Source organism: Bos indicus, chromosome 13 (genome assembly GCF_029378745.1).
Source record: "Bos indicus isolate NIAB-ARS_2022 breed Sahiwal x Tharparkar chromosome 13, NIAB-ARS_B.indTharparkar_mat_pri_1.0, whole genome shotgun sequence".
Lineage (NCBI taxonomy): Eukaryota > Metazoa > Chordata > Mammalia > Artiodactyla > Bovidae > Bos > Bos indicus.
The window spans coordinates 42,658,900-42,681,763 of NC_091772.1; the positions used below are offsets into that span (position 1 = coordinate 42,658,900).

The 22,864-nt window shown below is 53.6% G+C and overlaps 1 protein-coding gene across 3 annotated transcripts in view; it reads right to left on the reverse strand.

Annotated features, from left to right (window-relative positions):
• Positions 1-959: 959 nt before the first annotated feature.
• Positions 960-22,864, reverse strand: part of ACSS1 (acyl-CoA synthetase short chain family member 1) — a 45,008-nt gene continuing 23,103 nt past the window's right edge. Inside the window, exons 3-14 of one of the 3 annotated variants that reach the window (XR_011570078.1) lie at positions 21,849-22,048; positions 16,009-16,184; positions 15,491-15,643; positions 11,559-11,706; positions 10,464-10,601; positions 8,162-8,254; positions 7,171-7,283; positions 6,837-6,963; positions 6,172-6,328; positions 6,033-6,096; positions 3,690-3,808; positions 960-2,427 (exon numbers count right to left, since the gene is read on the reverse strand). Coding sequence is in view for 2 of the 3 variants with exons in the window: in XM_070801077.1 (XP_070657178.1) it covers positions 2,248-2,427; positions 3,690-3,808; positions 6,033-6,096; positions 6,172-6,299; positions 6,837-6,963; positions 7,171-7,283; positions 8,162-8,254; positions 10,464-10,601; positions 11,559-11,706; positions 15,491-15,643; positions 16,009-16,184; positions 21,849-22,048 (1,639 nt within the window). In the remaining variant the exon portion in view is untranslated. The remainder of the gene's footprint in view (positions 2,428-3,689; positions 3,809-6,032; positions 6,097-6,171; positions 6,329-6,836; positions 6,964-7,170; positions 7,284-8,161; positions 8,255-10,463; positions 10,602-11,558; positions 11,707-15,490; positions 15,644-16,008; positions 16,185-21,848; positions 22,049-22,864) is intronic. The other 2 variants (XM_070801077.1, XM_070801078.1) reach the window with 2 other exon arrangements.

Below are 22,864 nucleotides of genomic sequence, written 5' to 3' on the forward strand. Positions count from 1 at the left end.
CAGTTCTGCCGTCACAGCCCAAGAGCTATTCTTTGCTTCTACATCTTCACATTTCCCAATCATTAACTCTTGAATCAGCCTTTTACTTCAAAAGATAAGGACACAGAGGCTTGTACGTGGTTTCCCTGGGAATGATGGTCACAAGCCCCCAGGAGACCGAAATCAGGGTGGCTTTACCAGAAGGGGACGCTGGGCAACTGGACTTGTTAAAAGTTGGCCTGTAACCCTCTCCCACTGCCCTGCCTGGGGCCAGACTGCTGTGGTTGGGACTTCCCAGGCAGCCAGAGGTAGATCCTGGTCTTTCCCTGGTGAGCCGCCTTCATAAATTCAGCATCCTCCCAGCCTCCTCCCCACGCCCGGGGGCTCCGGAGGGACACTGTCCCTGGGCCACCGGGCTCCAGCTCTGAGAAGCATTTCTCATCCCCACCTCTCAGGGCACCCGTTCGATGTGTCTTTCTCTGAAGCCTGCCTCTCATCCACCGAAGGAAACAACTCTTGTCCATCTCTGGGCAGCAGAGGGCGGGGTGGGGTGGGGGGCGCTGCCTGGGTGGGCTTCTGCCCCCTCTAGCTCTGTGCTCTAGATCAGCCCCCACAGCTGACAAGGGATTTGTGTCATCCAGCCTGGTAGCTCCCAGCCACATGGAACCTGAGCATTATTGGCTGGTGCCACCAAGAAACTACATTTTTAGTTGTTTTTTTTTTTAACATATCTAACTAGACATGTGTAACTAGTGATTGGCCAGCACCGTGGTCTAGAGACACATCAAGTTAGCCAGATAACAGCCTAAGATAGGTGAGGTTCCTGGAGTTGTACTTCCTCCAGGAAGACAGTGAATTTTTTAAGTTTTCTTTTTTGAGTGAATGGGTCTCTTCCAGTTTTGTTCCAAGGATTATATTCAGCAACCAAGAATAACAGTTTATTTTTTTAATCAGAAAACATCACCACAAAAAGAAGAGAATGAACAAAACAAAGCTTTATTTGAACGGCCCTGCAGATCATTTTGAGGCCCTGGTCACTGTCCCAGTTTATAGCGAAGTCATTTCCTAAGTAGTGCCCTGACTATAATGAACCAAGTCCAGTGAAACACCACAGATGCAGGTGTGTGGTTTTGTTAGAGCCATGTGCTATAGCCGAGGCCACCCATCCTCACCTGGCCACCCAGCATGGCCACAGCAGGTGTTAAGCAACCCAATGCCCTGTGAACACCTGTACACCTGCAGGGCACCGCCCACTGTGGGGCACAGGGCCGGGTGGGGGCAGCCCTCCCTGTTCTCCGGGACCCAGCTCAGCAGGCCATCCTCCCCTTGATCCACAAGTGGGCCCTCATGTACTTGGCTATAAATAGACCCTTTGCAGCCTAGCGGTCCACATCATTTTGTTAAGTCCAGAGGACTCAAGGCACATTGGCAAAGGGAAAGACTGGCTCAGAGCAGGGAGGTAGGGCGGTTTGCAGGGACCCAGTTTCAGTTGCATTAGTGAGTCCCCAGCTTCCCTGAAGAGCCCCAAGAGTGGAGCACACCAACCGGCAGCTAAGAGGGTCCCAGGCCAGGGGAGGGTAATCATCCCAGACCACAGCCTGCACACACACACACGACCAGAACTCATCCCCACAGGTGCTTCTAGCAGCTAGGTTTCATCACACACAAACCAAGAGAAGTGAAAACACACCAAAAATAGATGCTGTGGGCTTGAGAGGTTTCAAGATAGCTGTGTTAAGACAGAGGCACAAACATTTCCAACTTAAATTTCCAACAAGCCAAACAGTAACCCAAAGTGCACCCTCCAGCCCGCCACACTTCCCCACGAGCGGAGGCAAAAAAGGAGCTTTTCATAACTGTTAAGAAGAGTGTGTACAAGTACAGCATACACTGCACGTGTGTGGGCACCATGTTTCTTCTAAAATATAAAAGTATAAAAATAAAATCTTCACCTTTTGTTTCTAGAAACATCTGGAGGAAACATGACTGCTGTTTGCTCCCAGTCCACCTGAGCAGACACAGGGGCTCCACCTTCCTGTGCTGTCAAGGGGACAGGGGGATGGACTTTTCACCAGGAAACCAGATTCGGGACAAGCGGGAGGAAGCTCGCCCTGGGCGAGGACCTGTCGTGGGTCCCCAGGAGGGGAGGCGGGGACTTCAGGCTTCGCGAGGAGGGCAGCCTGGGTTCTGCTGGGGTGTCTAGGAACAAGCCGACTCGGGAGCTGTGCTCTAGGAGCACGCATTAGGGGCCTGGTCTCAGCAGAGCCATCACTTGGCACCTCCCCGCTTGTCTTTGTACTCCTGGTAGGCACTCAGGATCTCCGTGATGACGCCAGGGTCCTCCAGGGTGGTGGTGTCCCCCAGGTCCTGAGCTCGGCCCATGACAATCTTCCTCAGGAGCCTCCGCATGACTTTTCCAGACCGAGTTTTTGGAAGACGCTTCACTACCTGGCAGGGAAGGTGCAGCATTAGCCTTTAGGTGGTGCTCAGACTCCCAGCCAGTGTCCAGCTGTACTGAGATGAGGGTGTCCTGGAGGAAGACACCCCTCCCTGAGGACCCAATAGGAATGGCTGAGGTTCAGCCCCCCCATACAGAGAGTGGCGGGGCTGTGGCCTCCGGTTTTATTCTCCAAGTGTGCATCCTAAGTTACTTTAGTCGTGTTTGACTCTTTGCGACCCCATGGACTACAGCCCGCCAGGCTCCTCTGTCCATGGGATGCTCCAGGCAAGAATACTGGAGTGGGTTGCTGTGCCCTCCTCCAGGGGATCTTCCCAACTCAGGAATCGAACCCGCATCTGTTACATCTCCTGCATTGGCACGTGGGTTCTTTATCACTAGCTCTACCTGGGAAGCCCTTGTTCTCCTCCATCTGGACCTAAAGCTGAAACCATCCACTGCCAGGGGGTTAGCTGAATCTTTACCGTGGAGGCTCTACCCATACCTGGTGGACCTCACTGCCGACACCCATTCCTCCCGCCAGTTAAGCTGGGAGGGCTCTCGGGTGACAGTAGAACCAGGTGTTCGAGGGGCACCTTGTCTCCTCCCCTGGCTGGGACCATAATTGGCTTTTCTAACATAAGATGTAGGAGCTGCTTGAGAGGAAAATGTCATCTTGCTCAGTGTTTGAAATTTAGCATTTGACATTATCCAACCACAGGCATTCAATGTCAAGGCAATACATGAAGGGCAATACATGAAGGGCCTATAACAGTGGCCGGTCCTTAGAAAGAAACTTGTTCATCGACAGGGAGTCGAGGTGAAGCTCTGGTCACCAGGCCCACAGTGTGACTCATATGGCACCAAGTGAGGCTGGGCCCTCCTGCCTCGGAGGCCTAACTCCCAGCTAAAGAAGGCCGTGGGCTGGTATTGAAAGGATTGAAAAGCCAGCGGGGCTGAGAAGATGGCCCAGTCCTCCCCAAAAACCCACCCCAGCAAAGGCTCCCAGGCAGACTCTGGTGGCATCTCCCCACCAGCCCAGGGACATCTGGTCCGGACCGAGGCCCCTCTATTTACAATGCCTGACCCTCTGCAGCCCAGCCAGGCCTAAGTGCCCGGGCGCTGTCCACGGTGATACTGTATCTCCTCCCCCACTCTGAGGATGCAGCAGCCACCCCCTCACCCACCTCCTGCTGCCACCCTCTCAATGGTAGCAAGCAGAAAGGAGGCTGAAAAGCAGCAGCCCAGTGGCCCCTGGGAGGCGTCCACTCACCAGGACCTGATCGGGCACTGCGTACTTGGCGATCTTGTCGGCCACCACTGACCGGAGCTCCTTCACCACCACGTCCACATCACCCACATCATCTTTCAACACAACGAAGGCGAAGGCAGCTGGAAGGAGAGCAGAGGTTCAGACCACGAACCACCTTCCGGGGCAGCGTGTTTCACACAATCGCCGTTAAGTCCAAAGAGGTTTTAGATCAGAGGCCCGTGCGCCCATGGCCACTGGTCCCTACAGCTGCCTCCCTGAAGGTGCATTTCCATTTTCATTCAAGGTGGAAGTGACTCCAGCGGCTCCTCTGAGTGCCCCGGAGTGGCGGACATGTGTGGAGAGACCCTGGAGCTGTGACTCACCTCTATCCTTACGCCTGTGACACAGCCGTGACATGGGCTGTCAGAGACTCACTTTCCACCATATGCATTGGGCGTGGAATCACTCCCTGGGCACTTGTCTGTGGACCTGTGTCCAGCCTGTGGGCACCAGACCCGTAGCTATTTAAACACAAATTCAGTATAAAATGCAGCTGGGAGCCACTGTGCGGACAACACAGATGAATGGCTTGCTCGGCAGGAAGCTCTGTTGAGCTGCGCTGCTGCTGCTACTGCTGCTAAGTCGCTTCAGTCCTGTCCGACCCTGTGTGACCCCATAGACGGCAGCCCACCAGGCTCCCCCGTCCCTGGGATTCTCCAGGCAAGAACACTGGAGTGGGTTGCCATTTCCTTCTCCAATGCAGGAAAGTGAAAAGTGAAAGTGAAGTTGCTCAGTCGTGTCTGACTCCTAGCGACCCCATGGACTGTAGCCTACCAGGCTCCTCTGTTCATGGGATTTTCCAGGCAAGAGTACTGGAGTGGGTTGTCATTGCAACCAGTAGTTTAGCATAAACACCAGCTTTTGTTTTCAGTACTCCAGCGAGGATCAGGGCTCCCGGAGGTCTCCTTAACTACGATGTTACATACGGACCCAACTCCATTTCTGTGTGAGTGGTCACTGTCCCAGCGTCACTTTGGACAGTCTAACCTGCACTGCCCCCTCCCACCGCAGCTCCCTTCACATGCAGCCTCCATATTGCTCGCTGGCCTGCCTATGCCTGCCCCGAGCCCACCCCTGATCGAGATGCCCACGAACCCCACTGAACCGATCCAGCTGCCTCTCTCTTCTCCCCGGTCCCCTCCAGCACATGAGCCCATAGGGCAGGGACTTAGGTCACTCCCTAGGTCTGTGTCCTAATCACACGAGACCTGGGGAGCTCCCTCCATCAGGTCAAGTGCAGAGAGAGTGGGGGAAAATACACATCCACAGTTTTTGTTGTTCATGTTTTACAAGGGGACAAATGCTCAAATGTGTTAGAAATCAGGAAAATGCACATAACCATAGCCGATACACAAATTCTCTCCCAAAGCCTGGCAGGCAACACCCAGAGCCACTAGGAGGCAAAGGAGGCTGGTGGAACGTGGCACGGCCCAAGGGCCCTGAGACACACACACGAGGACTTGTTCTGTCTCATCCCTTCAACCCCTGACACCCTCCACCTTGAGTCTCAGCCAGTTCACAAGGTGTGAACTGGTGTTCACACTGCCTCACGGGTGTGTCCTTCCATGGTAACTGAAAACGCTTTTTTAAAGCACTTAATAAGTATTCAGTTGTCCTAAAGGTTGGCTTAGAGACAGTGAGTAACTCATAGAAGAGCAGCATGCAGACATGGCCAGGAGGCTGGAGATGCTGGGACCCCAAGAGGAAGTGTGCCTGGGCTGCTCCAGGCAGAGAGCTCCGTCTGTCCTGAAGAGCTACACGGAGAGTTGGTCAGGCCAGGCCAGTGTCGCCACTGCCCACCTGGCATTACAGCACTCAGATGAGCCTGCCCCTTCCCAGACCCACCATTTAGAAACCCGCAGGCTTTGAAACAAAGTGTGTCAGTGAGGATCAGTCCTGTCACGGGCTCTGCGCTTCCCTGGCCCACCGCTGTGCAGGGGAACCCAGGTCAGACTCCCCCAGAGAGTCTGGGCCTTCCACATGCGGGCAGCGAGGGGCACTTGCACACATATCCCTAGCAAGGCGGCCAGGGGGGCCTGTGGACCGGGAGGAAGCTCCCTGAGCTCGGCTGGGCCGACAGGTCAGGGCTGCTCGCCACAAGTGAGTGTCCCTCAGACAGCGGAGCTGCGGTGCTGCAGAATCCGGACTTTTTTCTACCATTCGTGCTGTTCGGCCCCCTCCCGCAAACCCCAGCTTGAAGGAGGGGTGAGCTAGCAGCCTGACCCCAGAGAAAGCCCTGGCCCCGCCCACGAGTCCGCGCCTCCTAGAGGCCCCGCCCCCAGGGCCGGAGGGTGGAGGACGCACCTTCTCCCTTGATGTCATGCGGGTAGCCAATGACAGCGGTCTCGGGCACCGAGGGGTGGTCAGCCTGGGCAGGACAAAACACGCAGAGGTGAGGCACTGACTCAGACTCAGCCCCCAGACCAGCGGCGGCCGTGCTCACCATGGCGTCCTCGATCTCCGCGGTCCCCAGCCGGTGGCCGCTGATGTTGATAACGTCGTCAATGCGCCCAGTGATCTCGTAGTAGCCCTCCTCTGTTCTGTAAGCCCCGTCTCCTGTGAAGTAGTAGCCTGCACCACAGCGCGGGAGTCGGCCCCAGCTCCCAGCCAGGAGCGGTAGGGGTCCCGTCATTCCACGAGGGACAGGAGGAAGTGCCAAAACCCTCCCAGCAGACTCCCACAGGGAGACACCCCCCAGGTGCTGCCCCACTGGTGCCAGTAAAGGGCAGAACGGCTGCCAGACGGCTGGAGGCTGAACCTGGAAGCAGGAGCTGCAAGGAGCCCATTCCAGCTTCCCCATTAGTGTCTCTGACCGTCTTGCCACTGCTGGGCATCAGTTGCCACCGGCACACGTGTTTGCAAACTTCCGCCCAACCACACTACACAAGTCAGGAGGACAACAGGGAGACAGGGAAGGCCTGGGGCCACCACCGTCATTGCCAGGGTGGCGTCCTTGTGCTTCTCCTGGGAGCCTACAGCCTGAGCCTCCAGGAGGACCCTGAGCGGGGCCACTTCCAGCTCAGAGGGAGGGAAAACAGGGACAGTTCACATAAGCTCCGGCCCCTCGGAAACAGTTCTGAGACTGTCTAGCAGCAGGGAAAGGCTCACCAGGGTAGGTCTCGAAGTAGGCGTCCAGGAATCGCTGGTGGTCTCCGTAGATGGTCCGGGCCATGCCCGGCCAGGCCTGGGACAGGCACAGAGCCCCAGACACGTCTCCGCCCTCCAGGACATTTCCCTGCACACCCAGGAGACAGAAGGAGTCACCATCTCCTGTTCTCCAAACTGCTGGGCCCAACGCAGAACAGGACAGGCACCCCAGAGGAGCTTTCCCCTCTAAGAGGAGACCCTGCGTGGGTGCCCTGTGAGGGGGAGAGGGCAGCGGGGGCCAGGGAGGCAGGACAAGCAGTGGGGTTGGGCAGGGCGCATGGACGGGGTGATTCACCTTCTCATCCATGAGAACGGGAACAATGCCAAACAGGGGCCTCATCGCCATGCAGGGCAGGATCTCTGCCCCCTCCTCTGAGGGCCGTGGAGAGATGCAGATGCCCCCCGTTTCTGCAGGGGGTGAGAAGAAACGCCGGTGGGCCTGGGGCTACTGACACGTGTGTCCAGATCACATGGGCACTGCGTCTGCACTGCACACAAGGGTGCACTCCAGAGAGGGAGGCGAGGACCTGCCATCCGGGGCGAGGAAATGGCCCCAGTGACAAAAGGACCTCTGTCTGAGGAGAAACCAGGCTGGAGTGCCAGTGCCTCCACTGTGGAAACGCGCGCACCTGGGGCAGCCCCAGGAGCTGAGGTCCCCAGCCCGTGTCATGGGGACAGGGGGGCAGTGGAAAGGAGGACAGAGGGAAAGAAGTGCTCAGGGCAAGGACCCCAGAGTGGAGAAGAGCAGCCTGGGTTCTGCCCCTGGTCATTTCTCTGGATCCATCAGCCTGCAGGGGAAGGCACGCCGGGGCTCCGCTGCAGGGAACACCCAGGGCCTTTCTGAACCACGAGGCCTGCACCACCAGGAACATCTCCTTCTGGCTTCTTGAAGGATGAGACTTCAGCCACTTCAGTGGGGGTCTCTTGGCCCCCAAATTCTGATAAGTCAGACACCCCAGAAGAGAGGGGCAAATCAAAGCAAAACAATGCAAATAAAACTTCTTTTCCCACTGGCATCTAATCCTAGACTCAAGGTCCCTTAAACAGCAGGCCCCAGGCTGGGTTGTGCCGGGTTCAGGAGGTGGGCTGCCATGGACAGGACCCTCGTGGGCTCCTGTGTCGCCCCCTCCACGCCCACCCAGACCCCACCTTACAGACGAGGAAAGGAGGCTCAGGGAAGCCTTCACACTCAGGTGTCAGAGCTGCAGAGCAGCAGCAACCCCGAGCTCCTCTCCCCAAACGCCAGGCGCCCATGGGGCTGAGCCTCCCCCCACGGACAGGCTCACCTGTCTGCCACCAGGTGTCTACCAGCGTGCACCGGCTGTCCCCCACCACCCTGTGCAGCCATTCCCAGGCCTCGTGGTTGATCGGCTCTCCCACTGCAACCGCACAAGACAGAAGTGTTAAGAGACTCAACAGGGCTGAAACCAAAGGAGCGAATTTCATGAGGAAAACAGCTCTGTTAGTTGTCCTGAAAGGCACACAGGAGACTTGAGAAAGCATCGAGATCATCCTATTTATGGCCACTGAAGAATACAAATGACAGTGAGATATTTTCACCATCAGAGGGTCAAAAACCAAGAGGCTGGCAAGAGTGTGGAGGAAACACCAGCACATACACCACCTGAGTGCAGCTTAGGAGCGATGCAGGCATTTCTCTTCCTGTTTGTTTATGGTCATCCCAACAGGGGACCGAACCCATGCCCCTGCAGTGGAAGCTCAGAGTCCTAACTACAGGACCACTAGGGAAATCCCTCTCTTCCTGTTTAGAAGTGACACTCCTGCTGCAACTGCTTTAGGGGCCTGCTGCTGGCAGAATCCAGTAAAGCCACACACACACTCATTCTGTGATGAGAAGGCCACTCCCAGTGCCCAGCCCCAGAAGGAAACATGGACAAGGATGTTCCTGCAGCCTGGAGCTAAAAACGGTCCATGGAGCAGAGAATGGCAAAGTGAATCATGGCACTTTCCTGATGGACCAGCACCGGCCAAAGCACGGAGCGGACCCAGCGCAGGAGCCGCTGTGCTGGTCACCCCTCTGCCAGTGCGGCCACATGTCGAGGTGCAGGAAAGTCGTTCTGGCTCACATTCCATTTAACTTGGACTTAGGCTGACGACAGCCCGTCTGTGGCCTGTCAAACAGACCCTGTAATCTCCTTTAGTCATTAAAGAAAAGGGGAAAGGGCATCACTGACCAGAAATTTAGGAGATAGAGATAAATGCCTCCTGCCTGGGATGCCGACGCTGGGACTCCTTTGATGATAAGACTCTTCTCCCAGGGCCACAGCTGTATTGACTCTGTGTACGTGCTGATAGGCTTCTTCAGAACCTTGAAGGCATGTATCCCTGACTTGTTTGATGTACTTTGTTCTGATAAGACAGAATTGCTAAAAACCATACTTCTCTGGCAGAGAAAGCAATGGCACCCCACTCCAGTACTCTTGCCTGGAAAATCCCATGGATGGAGGAGCCTGGTAGGCTGCAGTCCATGGAGTCGCTAAGAGTCAGACACGACTGAGCGACTTCACTTTCACTTTTTACTTTCATGCATTGGAGAAGGAAATGGCAACCCACTCCAGTGTTCTTGCCTGGAGAATCCCAGGGACGGGGGAGCCTGGTGGGTTGCTGTCTATGGGGTCGCACAGAGTCGGACATGACTGAAGCGACTTAGCAACAACAACATACTTCTCTGGAGCAGCTCCTCAGATCTAGCCTCCTCAGCTTGGCTTGAATAAAACTCTCTTCTATTCTTATTAGTCGCTCGCAAAGAGTCGGACACGACTGAGTGACTAAACAACAGTTCTTATTATACACTGGTTACTGACTATTTTCCTCGACAATACCCTGGTCTCAGAATACCACACAAGCCTCTGCTATTGGCACTGGTTATGCAGCTGAGCTGCCCCCTGTTAGAGGCCCGGCTAGCCTGTGAGGGCTCCCTGGGGCAGGGGGTTTCAGCACACTCCTTGTCCAAGAGAGTGGCTCTGGTCACAGGCTTTAGAGAGTGAGGCCCACAGGAGTCTGCCAGGCCTGGGAGACACACAGACCCTCAAACAACATCTCCCTCATTACCTGATACTGCTTCCTTAGCAACTAAATCCCCCACGGGAGAACAGGCCTGAAACCTTCCCCCTCCCAGGACCACCTCAACTCAAGGTCACCTAGGTCACCTTTCCAAAACACCCTCACGTGACCTGGCGACATGGATCCAAATTACCATACAAGCGAAGGTAACCTCTAATCTCGAAACACTGTCCCTGCCTGGAGAAACGCACCCAAGGGCAGAACGGCACGGATGCCAGTGCTAGGAACAGAGCGGGTAAAATCCCGGGCAGCCGCGGGGAACCAGGCCGGCCTGACCTTCCCACACTGCTGAGTTTTCATAATGAAGATGGAGCACAGACAAGGTCGCAATGCTGAGCTCCAGTCCCTCCATGGCTGTGGGCTCCAGGAAAGGGCTTCCAGGGAGGACATCTGCTTTCTACTGGCTGTGGCCACATCAAGTGGACTCAGCGCAGACACGGCCATCATGATGAAGCATCCAGAGGCCTACGCAGCTCCAACACACATGCGCCTGCAGCCGCTCACCTGAGCCCAGGGTCCGCAGAGAAGAGCGGTCATACTTCTTCACCCAGGAGTCCTCGAACTTCAGCAGCAGCCGGTAGGCTGTCGGGGCGCCATAGAACTGATTGATCTTCAGCCTCTGCACCGTCTCCCAGTACCGACCTATGAGAGGCCCCGGGTCATGTCACCTCCGTGAGCCTCACTCAGAGGTGACCCACGTTACCATGTGCTGGATGTATGCAAACACCTGCAGTGTCCACGAAACCCACTCTGTACCACTGCTGGAAGGGGAGGGGCTCCCTGTGCGCCACCTCCGCACACCCCACATGGGGGACTGGAGCCATCGCCTGGCCCTGGGCCTGCCAGCCCACGTCCTGACCCACATGACACAGCAAGGAAGCAGTCAAAGGGATGTTACGGTGAAATAGCACCAATGCAGAACCCACATCCAGGAGGACATACACAGCCTCCAGAGGTGACCAGTGCTCCCTGGAGCAGCGGTGACACACAGGACGCACGGGCCCTATCACCCCCAACTCACTGAGGCCACCTGAGACGTGCCTCCCATCCCTAGCCAGGCCCCCTGCATGTCTTCCAGGAGCTCAGCTGGCCTCTGCAGGAGGCTGGAGAGGACCCAGGCAAGGGACCAAAGTTCTGGGCACAGAGCTATCATTGCCGTGGACTGCCTGGGCGACAGCCTCGGTACAACTTCCAACATCCAGTCACATTTGAACAGATGCTGGAGGACGCGGTGGCATGAGGGAGGGAGATGCCAGGAGAGCAAGACGGGGGTCCTCAAAGGAATGCCACTCCATGGCAGCGGCTCCAGGTCACACTGCCCGAGTGGCCCGAAGGACAGGCAGCAGGGGACCCAGGAGGCTGGCCACTGGCCTGGGCTTCGAGGAAGGGCAGGATCCAGTCAGGTGGCCGCAGAGGTGAGAGGGACGTTAGGGTGGGTGGTCTCTTGAAGCCTTCAGAGGTCAGACCCTCTCCACTGCTCGTGTGACCCCTCTGCACACCTGGCCTGGCCCGGCAGCTTTGTCATCGGGACTCTCCACCACTCGCCCCACACCCCCCCAAACCTCTGCTCCTTCTTCCGGCCCCTCCTGCAGCCCGCACCCGCATCAGGGTAAACCGGAGTGCTCTCAAAAAGGACACTGGTCGCTCCATTGCAGAGGGGCCCGTACACCACATAGCTGTGTCCCGTGATCCAGCCGATATCAGCCACGCAGCCGAAGACGTCACCTGGCCGGTAGTCAAACACAAGCTGCAGAGACAGGGGAGGGGCTATCAGGAGCTTGGCAGCAGTTCCTGCACGTCACTGGGCGTGTCCTGTCACCGAGCCCAGCTGTGGCAGAGCAGCCACGGCGAGGATCCGGCCACTGGGGACAGCAGAGAGAGCCAGACTCCAGAGAGGACACTCCAGGAGCCCAGCACAAAGCCCACCCATGTGCCAGGAGCCACCCAGCACTGGTCCTGAGGTGGGGTTGGGGGGCAGAAGTCAGGGCCTTGGGGGAGCCGGAGAAGCCTGTGTCCTAACACAGGTGGGAGCCACATGTGTACCCACAGGCGAACTCCATCCAGTCCTGTGTCTAAGATAAGGGCACCTCTGCCTTTAGTGGTTTAGTCGCTAAGTCATATCTGACTTTTGCGACCCCATGGACTGTAGCCCACCAGGCTCCTTTGTCCATGGGATTTCCCAATCAAGATTACCGGAGTGGGTTGCCATTTTCTTCTGTATTAAGTTACACCATAATTTTTAAAAATCTTTTAAAAAGGGCAAAAAAACAAAAGCCAAATTGACCGAGAAACATATCAAGCATCATCAGCTTTTAAGAACCTGAGATATGGCCATCTCCTTATTCTTGCCAAAGGGTCAAACCTGAGCCTGACTCAGTCTGCAGGTCCACCTGCCCGTTTGTAGGAGACAAAGGGAAAGAGCGACACAGGGCCGGGCGCTACGATGGACAATGTTTAAGGCAGTGAAGGGATGGAGGAAAATCCACCTGTAAACATGGCTTACCCGCAACTACCAGTGTGCGGGAGACAGTGAAGGACGGGGAGCCTGGCATGCTGCAGTCCGTGGGGTCACAAAGTTGGACACAGCTGAGTGACTGAACAACAATCAGTGGGCAACAGTAAGCTACAGTATCTAGGGATGCACGTTAGGGTGACAAAACTAGGAAACCAGGGCAGGGACACTATAAAACCCAGGATGCATGTCAAGGGGCAATGGGGGACTCTGATCAGGTGGGCCAGGAAGGGGCTTCCATGTCAGGCGGAGGTATTCCGGTTTTTGACTGAAGTGGGTTTGTTGAGCAATCATTTGTGAAATCACACATTTCATTTTGACGGTTTTCTGTATCTGTGTTTTTGTTTTATTTAGCTGGGCCAGGTGTTAGTTGTGGCAAGCAGGATCTTTAGTCTTCACTGCAGGATCTTTAGCTGTGGCATACAGGATCTCGTTCCCTGACCAGGGATTGAATCTGGACCCCTTGCATTGGGAGCATGGAGTCTGAACTGCTGGACCGCCAGAGAAGTCCCTGTGTCTGTGTTCTCTTTTGCAGTAAAGGTGGTTTTTAACCTTTGGATGAGCAGTCCCATCTCCTGCTGCCACAGACACACCCTGAGGTCCCCCAGCAGTTCCCAGACAGCACAGCGGTCCCAAGTTGGCCAGGACCCTGCGGAGCTGTGAGCAGAGGCTGAATCTCAAGGAAACAGCACTCCTGCTCCACCAGTGAAGCAGGACACCCACACCCCAAAGCCCACAGCATCCTGAGACTGAGAGGGTTTTAATACAATGCATACCCACCATGCCACGTCTTTCAAGAGACTGGTGTTCTGTCTCCTTGCCGTTCTTGGAAGGACAGCAGGTGCCCGGGACCAGCAAGGCACCCCGACACCACCACTCACATCCCTGAAGCCTGCTCACATCCCCGCCACCCTTGCAGACTCAACTTCCCTTTCCCTGAAGAAACCAACAGTCCTAACACCTTCAGCACATGCACGGACACACACATATGTGCACACTCACAGACACACGCTTACATACAAAAGGCTGAAAGTTTCTATTCCTAATGCTTTAAAATGCCCTCACTGAACTGAAGAGAAATTCAAAAGATGGTCCCGCCCTTGCATCCCCATTGCTTCTGCTCATGCAGACAGTGCCCTAGTAACGCTTGAAAACAAATGAAGACTATTTCACCACATTGACAGCTTCCCTAATGCTGTGTGTGTGTTAGTCGTGTTCATGCTCAATTGTATCCGATTCTTTGTGACCCCGTAGACCCCACCACACTCCTCTGTCCATGGAATTCTCCAGGCAAGAATAATGGAGTGGGTTACCATTCCCCTCTCCAGGGGGATCTTCCCAGGAATTGAACCCAGGTCTCCCACGTTCAGATTCTTTTCCATCTGAGCCACCTGCTACTGCTAAGTCACTTCAGTCGTGTCCAACTCTATGTGACCCCATAGACGACAGCCCACCAGGCTCCCCCATCTCTGGGATTCTCCAGGCAAGAACACTGGAATGGGTTGCCATTTCCTTCTCCAATGCATGAAAGTGAAAAGTGAAAGTGAAGTCGTGTCCGACTCTTCGGGACCCCATGGACCACAGCCTACCAGGCTCCTCCATCCATGGGATTTTCCAGGCAAGAGTACTGGAGTGGGGTGCCATTGCCTTCTCCGATCTGAGCCACCAGGGAACCCCTAGTGCTAATTTCGTTAGCATTAGGGAAATAGGGAAACACTTTGACTCATTCTTCGACTTCTTAGTGTTCAGTCTCAGTAGTTGCATTTTCCAAAGTGTTCTGACTTACCCAACGTTTCAGTCTTTGCAACACGCTCCCCAGAGCTGAGCAAGGGACTTTCAGATAAGAACGGCTCCGTGATGATCACGGTCACCCAGCAGCCATACAACAGGGGCTTTAACATGGATAGTGTCAAACGTAATACCTCATCTGCCTGGCCTGGTTCTAGCCATATCTATTGTTCTGCCTCACTTCCACAACCTCAGAGCTGCCCACGAGTGGCCAGCACTCACAGGCCGCATCTCTGCCTTCCAACACTGGCTCCTAGTCCACACTCATCCATGAGGTCCGCCTCCAAGTGACTGACCTGGCTGATCAGCATAGCACTCCCCCAAGCCCCCCAGTGACTGAAGGGACAGGGCCCTGGACCTCAGCCAGACTGTGGGTGCTCTCAGTGTCCAAGCCTTGCTTGGATAGACCTGGGCTTCCGGGTCACCTGGCCAGTCTGCTCCACTGCTGCTCACGCTGATAGGGGCTGAGTTCTGCCTCTGGCCAGAGAAAGTCAGGTCCACAGATAGTATCCTGAGAGCTCGTCCCTGACCCCTTGAAAGGGTCAGCTCCTCCCCAAGGCAACCAGGGATGCACAGTAACCAGAACCCCCCACCAACCCACTCATATTTAAATGAGTACTGATTTTTAAATGCATTTACTGGAATAAAGCTGTTTCAGATAATTTGCTTCATAATCCTTAAAGGACGGCCCTCTGGATGCAATCTCCATGGACTAAATTTAAGTTTCCTCATAAAAGCAAATCTTTAAAAAAATTTTTTCCTTTTAAATTGAGGCCCCAGTAAGCAGAGCCTAGAGGCCACAGTACTTTAGAGGCCCATGAAAATGTTTTACTTTCTTTTAAAATCAGATCCAAAAGATCTCTTAAACAGAAGAAAGCATTTTAAAAAATAATAGCAATGTACTCATCCTTACACCAATGCAGTCATATGGGAGAAGGGCCCAGGAAAGCTGGAGTGTCCAGGGCATCCAGTGCCGGAAAGCAGCTGTGCCAGCAGCATGGCAAGCCCCACAAAGGCTCAGCACACATGTGATGGGCTGAGGACAAGCAGGAGACATGCGTGCGGGACCCAGGCCCTTCTGACAGGCACAGACACTGCCCCATAAGCCCACCCCTCCAACCACGCTGATGCCAGCACTCCTGGCCCTGCTCTTGAACACAGCAGCAGTTGTGGCCCCCCAGTCCAGCCTCCCTTGGCCCCTCCCCCAGATCACCCCAGGGTTGTGCCTTACCCGGTGCGTCAGGGCAGCATAGAGCAGGTAACCCGCCTGGGTGTGGACGAGCCCCTTGGGCTTCCCGGTGCTCCCCGAGGTGTACAGGAGGAAGAGTATATCCTCACTGCCCATGCTCTCCGGGGCACATACCGGCTCCTCCTTGGCCATCTCCTGTGAGGGAGAGGACCAGATGGCCCATCTAGGATAGAGACTTTGCCCCACACCCAGCCTCCCAGAGACCTCCTCTCCCCCATAGCCGCAGGACTTGGGAGACCAGGCTCAGAGTTCACTTTATCTAGCCCGCCCTAGTTAATGCCAGATTAAAGGATGGATCCTATCATTTCGTTATGTGAAGTGTTTCCCTCTGTTTGTGGACTTTGAGTTCCATCTTCCCCACCAGGATGGAAGCCCATCAGATAACACAAAGGAACACTGGGCACCTCTGGGGGACCCATTGAGAACTACACTCTAATAAGACCCAGTTAATCCAATGGCAACCTCTTCTGCTCAAACTATACAAAAAAAGATAGACTCACCTGCTCAAGGGAAACATCCAGATGCCCCATGTGGACCTTGTTGTCTGTCCTGTGAGCCACCAGGACATGCTGGACGGATGGGCAGACCTTTATGGCTTCGTCCACGATCTTCTTCAGCTGCACCACGCGCCCTCCCCGGAGTCCTTGGTTGAAGGTAATAACCACCTTGCACTGGGCTATCGGAGTCAAATGCAGGAATTTCTGGTCAGTTTCCTCCCCACTCTGACTCTCACAGCCCAGACCACCACACGTCCCAGGCTTAAGGGTGTGATGGAGAAAGTCCATCCTTGAGCAAATGTGAAGTTCCATCTGCTCTGGGAACTTCGTGCTCAGAACCTGGGAGGAGTGGGTATAATGGAGAGAAGCCACTGGAAGCTCAACTCTTCCAGATTCCCACTCCCACCTGCTCTGGGGGGACCCTACACCACCCACCCTCCACCCACAACACCCAAACCTGGAATAAACTGAAGGGATCAGGGCTAAGGTGGGCTACTGTACAACTGGCCCCTGAGGAAGAGCCTGGAACAAACATCCAGCTGCCCTGCTGACGACCACACATGGCCCTCAACCTGTGGTGTGGGCACAGAGGCCTGATTCGGAGCCATGGGCAGAGGTGCTGGGGAACCACCCCACTCAGCAGCCCTCAACCAGGTTCCTCGCCCCTTGGGGGTCATGCTGATGCATGGGGCCCCATAGCCTTCGGGATTCCCATGCGGTCTGAGACCTGGCCACCCATGGGGGCAGGTCCCCAGCCTCACACCCCACAGCCCACAGTGCCTCCCAGGACCCCCTCCCCAGTGAACTGCCTGCACTTGAATTCTCACTCCAGGACCAGCTCCTGGGGCCCTACCCGAGGCACTAGTCTCCCTCAGCTTCGCGGTCTGAGATGCACTTTCGAAAGGCATGCTCACAGCCTCTCTTCCTCCCAAGCAAGAACCCTGGAGGTGGCACAGCCCTCCTGGCCACCTGAGACAGGTGGACAGAGCCTGCCTGAGATTCTCCAGGCCCGTCTCCCTGGGCGGGACTGTCCAGGGAAGCTCTGCATCGGGCAGGAAGGGAGACGGGCCAGCCGAGGGAAAGGACATATGAGGCAGGATGCTCAGGATCCCCTGGAGGAGACAGCAGCCCCTGCCCATCCTGGGTGCTGGGACCCCGGCCTCCGTGATGCAGGCCTTACTCCTGGTGCCCACCTGTGCAAGGCCTCCCTGCCTGAGTGGTCCTCCAGGACTGGAACCTCCAGGCCCTGGCAGATCCAGTCCCCAGGAGGTGCTTGGGGAGCCTCCACTCCCTGAGGCCCCTGAGGACGGGCAGCAGGGCCGCAGCAAGTGCATCAGCACAGGTGGGACCACAGACACTTTGTGGGAATTTGCTTTCACCCTAGTTTTTTTCTTTTTTACCAGATCTCAGCATCTGTATTTGTCTGTGTTTGTTTGTTTTAATATTTAGTTATTTTCCTCTATGCTGGGTCCTCATTGCTATGCATGGGCTTTCTCTAGATGCAATGAGCAGAGGCTACTCTCGAGTTGCCATGTGTGGGCTTCTCATTGCGTGGCTTCTCTTGTTGCAGAGCATGGCTCTTGGACATGAGGGCTTCTCGAGTTGCAGCTCGCAGGCTCAGTGGTTGTGGCACATAAGGTAGTTGCCCTGTGGCAACGTGGAATCTTCTGGGACCAGGGATCAAACCCATGTCCCCAGCATTGGCAGACAGATTTCCCAACCACTGGACCACCAGGGGAGTCTTATATTTGTTTTTAATTGCTCCCATGGCCAATTACCACAAATTTAGTGTCTCAGAACACCCATTTTGTTTTTTTAGCTTATGGTTCTGTAGCCTGGGTGAGCTCGGCAGGGTTCTCTGCTTAGAGTTTCACAGCCAGTATCAAGGGGTCAGGGGTTGGGGATCTCACCTGAAGCTCGGGGTAGAATCTGCTTCCAGGCTATTCAGGTGTTGGCAGAACTCAGTTCCATGTGACTGCAGGACTGAGGTCCCCACCTTGCTGACAGTCAGTCAGGGGTTGCCCTCAGCTTTTAGAACCACTACACCCCCCTGGGGCAACACCTCCTCATCCTCAAAGCCAGCAAAGGCAGGCCAAGTCCTTGCCCCACTTTGAATCTCTCTGACCTTCCTCTCTGCCACAGCTTCAGCCAAAGAGAGTTCTCTGTTTTTAAGGACTTGGGTGGTCAGATTGGGACAACCTGCATCATCCCCCACCTTAGCACCCCATCACACCTGCAGAGGTCATCTGCCACGGAAGGGACATATTCACAGCTACTGGGGATTTGGGCACTGGCAATCGCTCGGGCCACTATTCTGCCCCACAGCCTTTGCTATGAGGGAGCTTACATCAATCATGTGCAAGGCCACATGAAGAGGAAGAGACCCCTGGCCCCTCCAACCATCCAAGCCAACCCAGCTGATGTCCCAGATACCACAGAGCATGGTGAAGCCATTCCCACTATGCCCACCTGACTCCTGCCCCACAGAATCATGAAATATAATAAGAAAGTATACTATTCTAAGTACTAACTTTTGGAGTAGCTTGTAATACAGCAACAGATAACCAAAATACTACCCTCACTGACCCAAGAGAACACAGACATTTGTCCCAATAGGGTCTTACCCCCAGGAAACTGACATCTGAATGGAGGTGTAGGGTGTTGGGGAAGAGTTGCTTAATGGCAAAGTTCTGGAGAAAAGCTATAGGAGTTTTCCCTACTGAGCCTCTTGGAGCTGACTGGGCCCTGCCTTCCCATGGCCTGGCTGTTTAGGATTCCCGAGGTCTAGGAGTTGCCCTGCATCCAGTTACCAATTCCCCAGAATCAGCTGCTTTTTCTTATTTCAGAGAATCTTAACAGAAACATTTGGTAACTATGACCACATCAGCAAAACAGAAAAGGAGCAGCCTAATGTAATGTTAACAGCAGCAGCAGGATGCCTGGGTTCAAACCCTGCGTCTGTCACTAAACAGCAGTATGATCCCGGGCAAGTGACTTCACTTCTCTGTGCCTTGGTCCCCAGGACCACATGGCTTCACTGGAGAATTCTACCAAATAAAAATAAACTAACATCAATCGTTCTCAAACTCATCCTAAAAATTGCAGAGGTGGAAATGCTTTCTCACTCATTCTATGTGGCTAGCATTACCCTGATACCAAAATCAGACAAACACATCACAAGAAAAGAAAACTACAGACCGATATCCCTTATAAACACTGATGCAAAAATTCTCAACCAAATGCTAACAGACTGTATCCAGTAGCATAGCAATAAGGTTATATATCATAACTGCTGCTAAGTCACTTCAGTCGTGTCCGACTCTGTGCGACCCCATAGACGGCAGCCCAAAAGGCTCCCCCATCCCTGGGATTCTCCAGGCAAGAACACCGGAGGGGGTTGCCATTTCCTTCTCCAGTGCATGAAAGTGAAAAGTGAAAGTGAAGTCGCTCAGTCGTGTCTGACTTTTAGCGACCCCATGGACTGCAGCCCACCAGGCTCCATGGGATTTTCCAGGCAAGAGTACTGGAGTGGGGTACCATTGCCTTCTCCAATATATCATGACTAAGAGGGATTTATTCCTGGAACGCAAGGATGGTTCAACATACGAAAATCAAGGATAGATATATATATCAGTGGAGCATAATAGAGAACTCAGAAAAGAGCCCTCAAATATACAGTCAAGTTAGTTTTGACAAGGATGCCAAGACCATTCAACGTGGGAAAAATCGTTTCTTCAACAAATGGTTCTGTTATTGCTGGATATGCACAGATTAAAAAAAACGAAGTTGGACCCTTACCTCCCACCATATACAAAAACTAACTCCAAATGCATCAAAGACCTAAATGAAAAAGCTAAGGCTATTAAAAACACTCTTAGAAGAAAACACAGAGACCAATCTTCATAACGTTGTATTCAGCAACTGAATCTTAAATAATACACCAGAAATACAAACAACAAAAGGAAATAGATGAACTGGACTTTATCACAATTAAAAATTTTTGTGCATAAAAGGTCAATATTGAGAAAGCAAAAAGACAACACAGGGAATGAGATAATTGTGAATCATATATCTGATAAAGGTACAGTATCTACAATATATAGAGAACTCACAACTCAACAACAACAAAAAAGACAAATGACCAGTTAGAAAAAGAGCCAAGGACTTAAGCAGACATTTCTCTGAAGAAGACACAAATGGACAACAAGCACATAAAAAGATATCCAGTGATATTAGTCATTTGGAAAATGCAAATCAAAACTACAATGAGATACCACTTCCGACCCACTGGGACGGCTATAATTATTTTAAAAGGAAAATAAGTGTTGATGAGGATTTGGGGAAATTGGAACCCTCACACATTGCTAGTGGACATGGAACACAGAGCAGTTCCACTGGAAAAGTTTTGCAGTTCGTCAGTAAGTTAAAATAGATTTACCACATGTGCCAGCAATTCCATTCCTAGGTATACACCCAAAACAATAGAAAGAAGGTGTTCTTGTACATAAATGTTCATAGCAGCTCTATTCACAATAGCCAAAAATTAGAAACAAGTCAAAATGCCCATAAACAGATAAATGGATAGACAAAATGTAATCTATCCATACAGTGAGATATTATTCAACTACAAAAATAAATGAAATACTGATTCACACTACAACACAGGCCCATCTTGAAAACACCATGCTTGGTGAAAGAAGTGGGACACAGAGTGCCACACATTGTAGGAGTCCGTTTTTACAAAACATCCAGAACAGACAAATCACAGAAAGAGAAAGCAGATCGGTGGTTGCCAGGGGCTGGATGAGGGGAAATGGTGAATGCCTGCTTTATGGATATGAGATGTCCATTTGAGGGATGGAAAATTCTGGAATAGTGATGATGGTTGCACGACACTGTGAATGTGCTTAATGTCTCTGAATTGTACACTTTAAAGTGATGCAATGGTATCAGGAAAAAGGAGAGGGTGGAAATGGCAAAAGTCTTATCTCATATGGTATTTATGAAGACTAAATTAAAATTATAGGAGATGACCTTCACAGATTGCTTAGACAGAGCCTGGCACACAGTAGGTGCTAAAGTTGAGAGAAAGAGAAGGGAATGGCAGCACCAACCCTGAAAGCAACAGGAAATGTTGGAAGGAAGCAGAAAGGCTCCCAAGTCTTTCCTAAAGAGGGTGGTCAGCAGAGGTCTGAGAACTCTGCCCTTCAGCTCTGTCCACTACCCAAAGGCAAGTCTTCTGTGAGACACAAAGAATTCCCAACGGCCCCCAGAACTTGGCACCCTCCTGGGGGAGCCAGCTCAGCAAGCCCTCCAGGATCTCAAGGGAGCAGGGATCTGGCTGTACAAACAAGGGGCCACCATGCAGACACTCTGCCCTCTGACACCAGAAAAAAAAAAGGAGACGATATTGCTCTACACACCTGTCTGGGAGCCTCTGACCTACCTGCACACAGAAAGTCAAAGATACACCACAAGGCCCATATCTGACTCCATCATTCCTCACCACAAAGGCTTTCATCTGTTGACTGATGGAACCTTCCCTATGCCTCCCCAGCCTCCTTTCACCCTACGTTTCTTCCTGCCTCCACTGCAGCCACATAGCCTCCTCCAGCGGATACCTATGCCGTTCCCTCCACCTGGAATCTTCCTTCTTCATGTGGTTCAATCCAGTGCACTTGGATCTCAGCTCATAGAGCAAACGCTCATTCAGCCACACACTGTGCTTGGCAGTGCCTGTCATCTGTCTCTGTGACTTTCAGTGATGTCTGCCACCACCCTGAGTCCCTGAAGGCCAAGGGAGACCCAGATTTCTCCCTCCATCCCACTGCCCACATGCTCACCATCGTTGATCCTCCCAGCCAAGGACCCCACACTGAAGCCAGCAAAGATGACATTGTGGATGGCTCCGATCCTGGCACAGGCCAGCATGGCAGCCACAGCCAGTGGGGAGACAGGCATGTAGATGGCCACTCGGTCCCCTCGGCGGACTCCATACCTCTTGAGTGTGTTGGCCAGGCGGCACGTGGTCTCCAGTAGCTCCCTGCAGCACAAGGGAGGGAGGGCCATCAGAGAAGGGGGAGGGCTGGAACAGTTCTGCAAACTGCAGGCACTGCAACCCCAACCAGCCTGAAGAGGGCAGCCGCTGGAACACCTGGTACATGGGACAATCTTTTCAGAAAACATTATAACTTTGTAGGCTGGTACTGACATGGATTCACGATCACACTGCTGAGGAAAATCACCTGCCCCTCGTCCACAGAGAACAGGGCTTCTCAGACCTGGGATATCTGGTCCCCGAGGCTCCTGACACATCCACCCTGAGAGGCCCCAGTTCTCTGGGTCAACACAGGCCTTGCTGAGCAGGGCACCCCCAATTCTGTGAAGCCACAGAACTTTGGGGAGGAAGGAAGCCCATGGGCCTGTGGCAGGACTGCGGGGGTGAGGGATGGGGATGCTGAACACCATGCCCTCACCTCACACACCCACGAGGCCCCTGCCTCCACTCCCAGTCTTAGGCTCGGCTAGCCGATCAGAGTGCAGCATCCCCCTGAACAAGCTGATTGATTGGCCTGAGGTTTGTGTATGACCCAACCCAACCCTGGGAGGATGACATTCCCCCAGAAACCAGGGGTCTGCAGCAGAACCAGGGGTGGGGGAAGTACAGGAGGGCAGAAGCAGCTGCACAATGAGTTCAACTCTATTTCCCAAGTGGTCCTGCTGAACCTCACTTCCCACAGGAAGGGAAGTTCCCCATTTTTGCTGCTTTTGTTTTATTGTATTTGTTATTTAACAGAAAGAGCTGGCATGGAAGGGCAGAGTAAGTTCGTCCCACACATGGCTCCACCCTTGTGGCCAG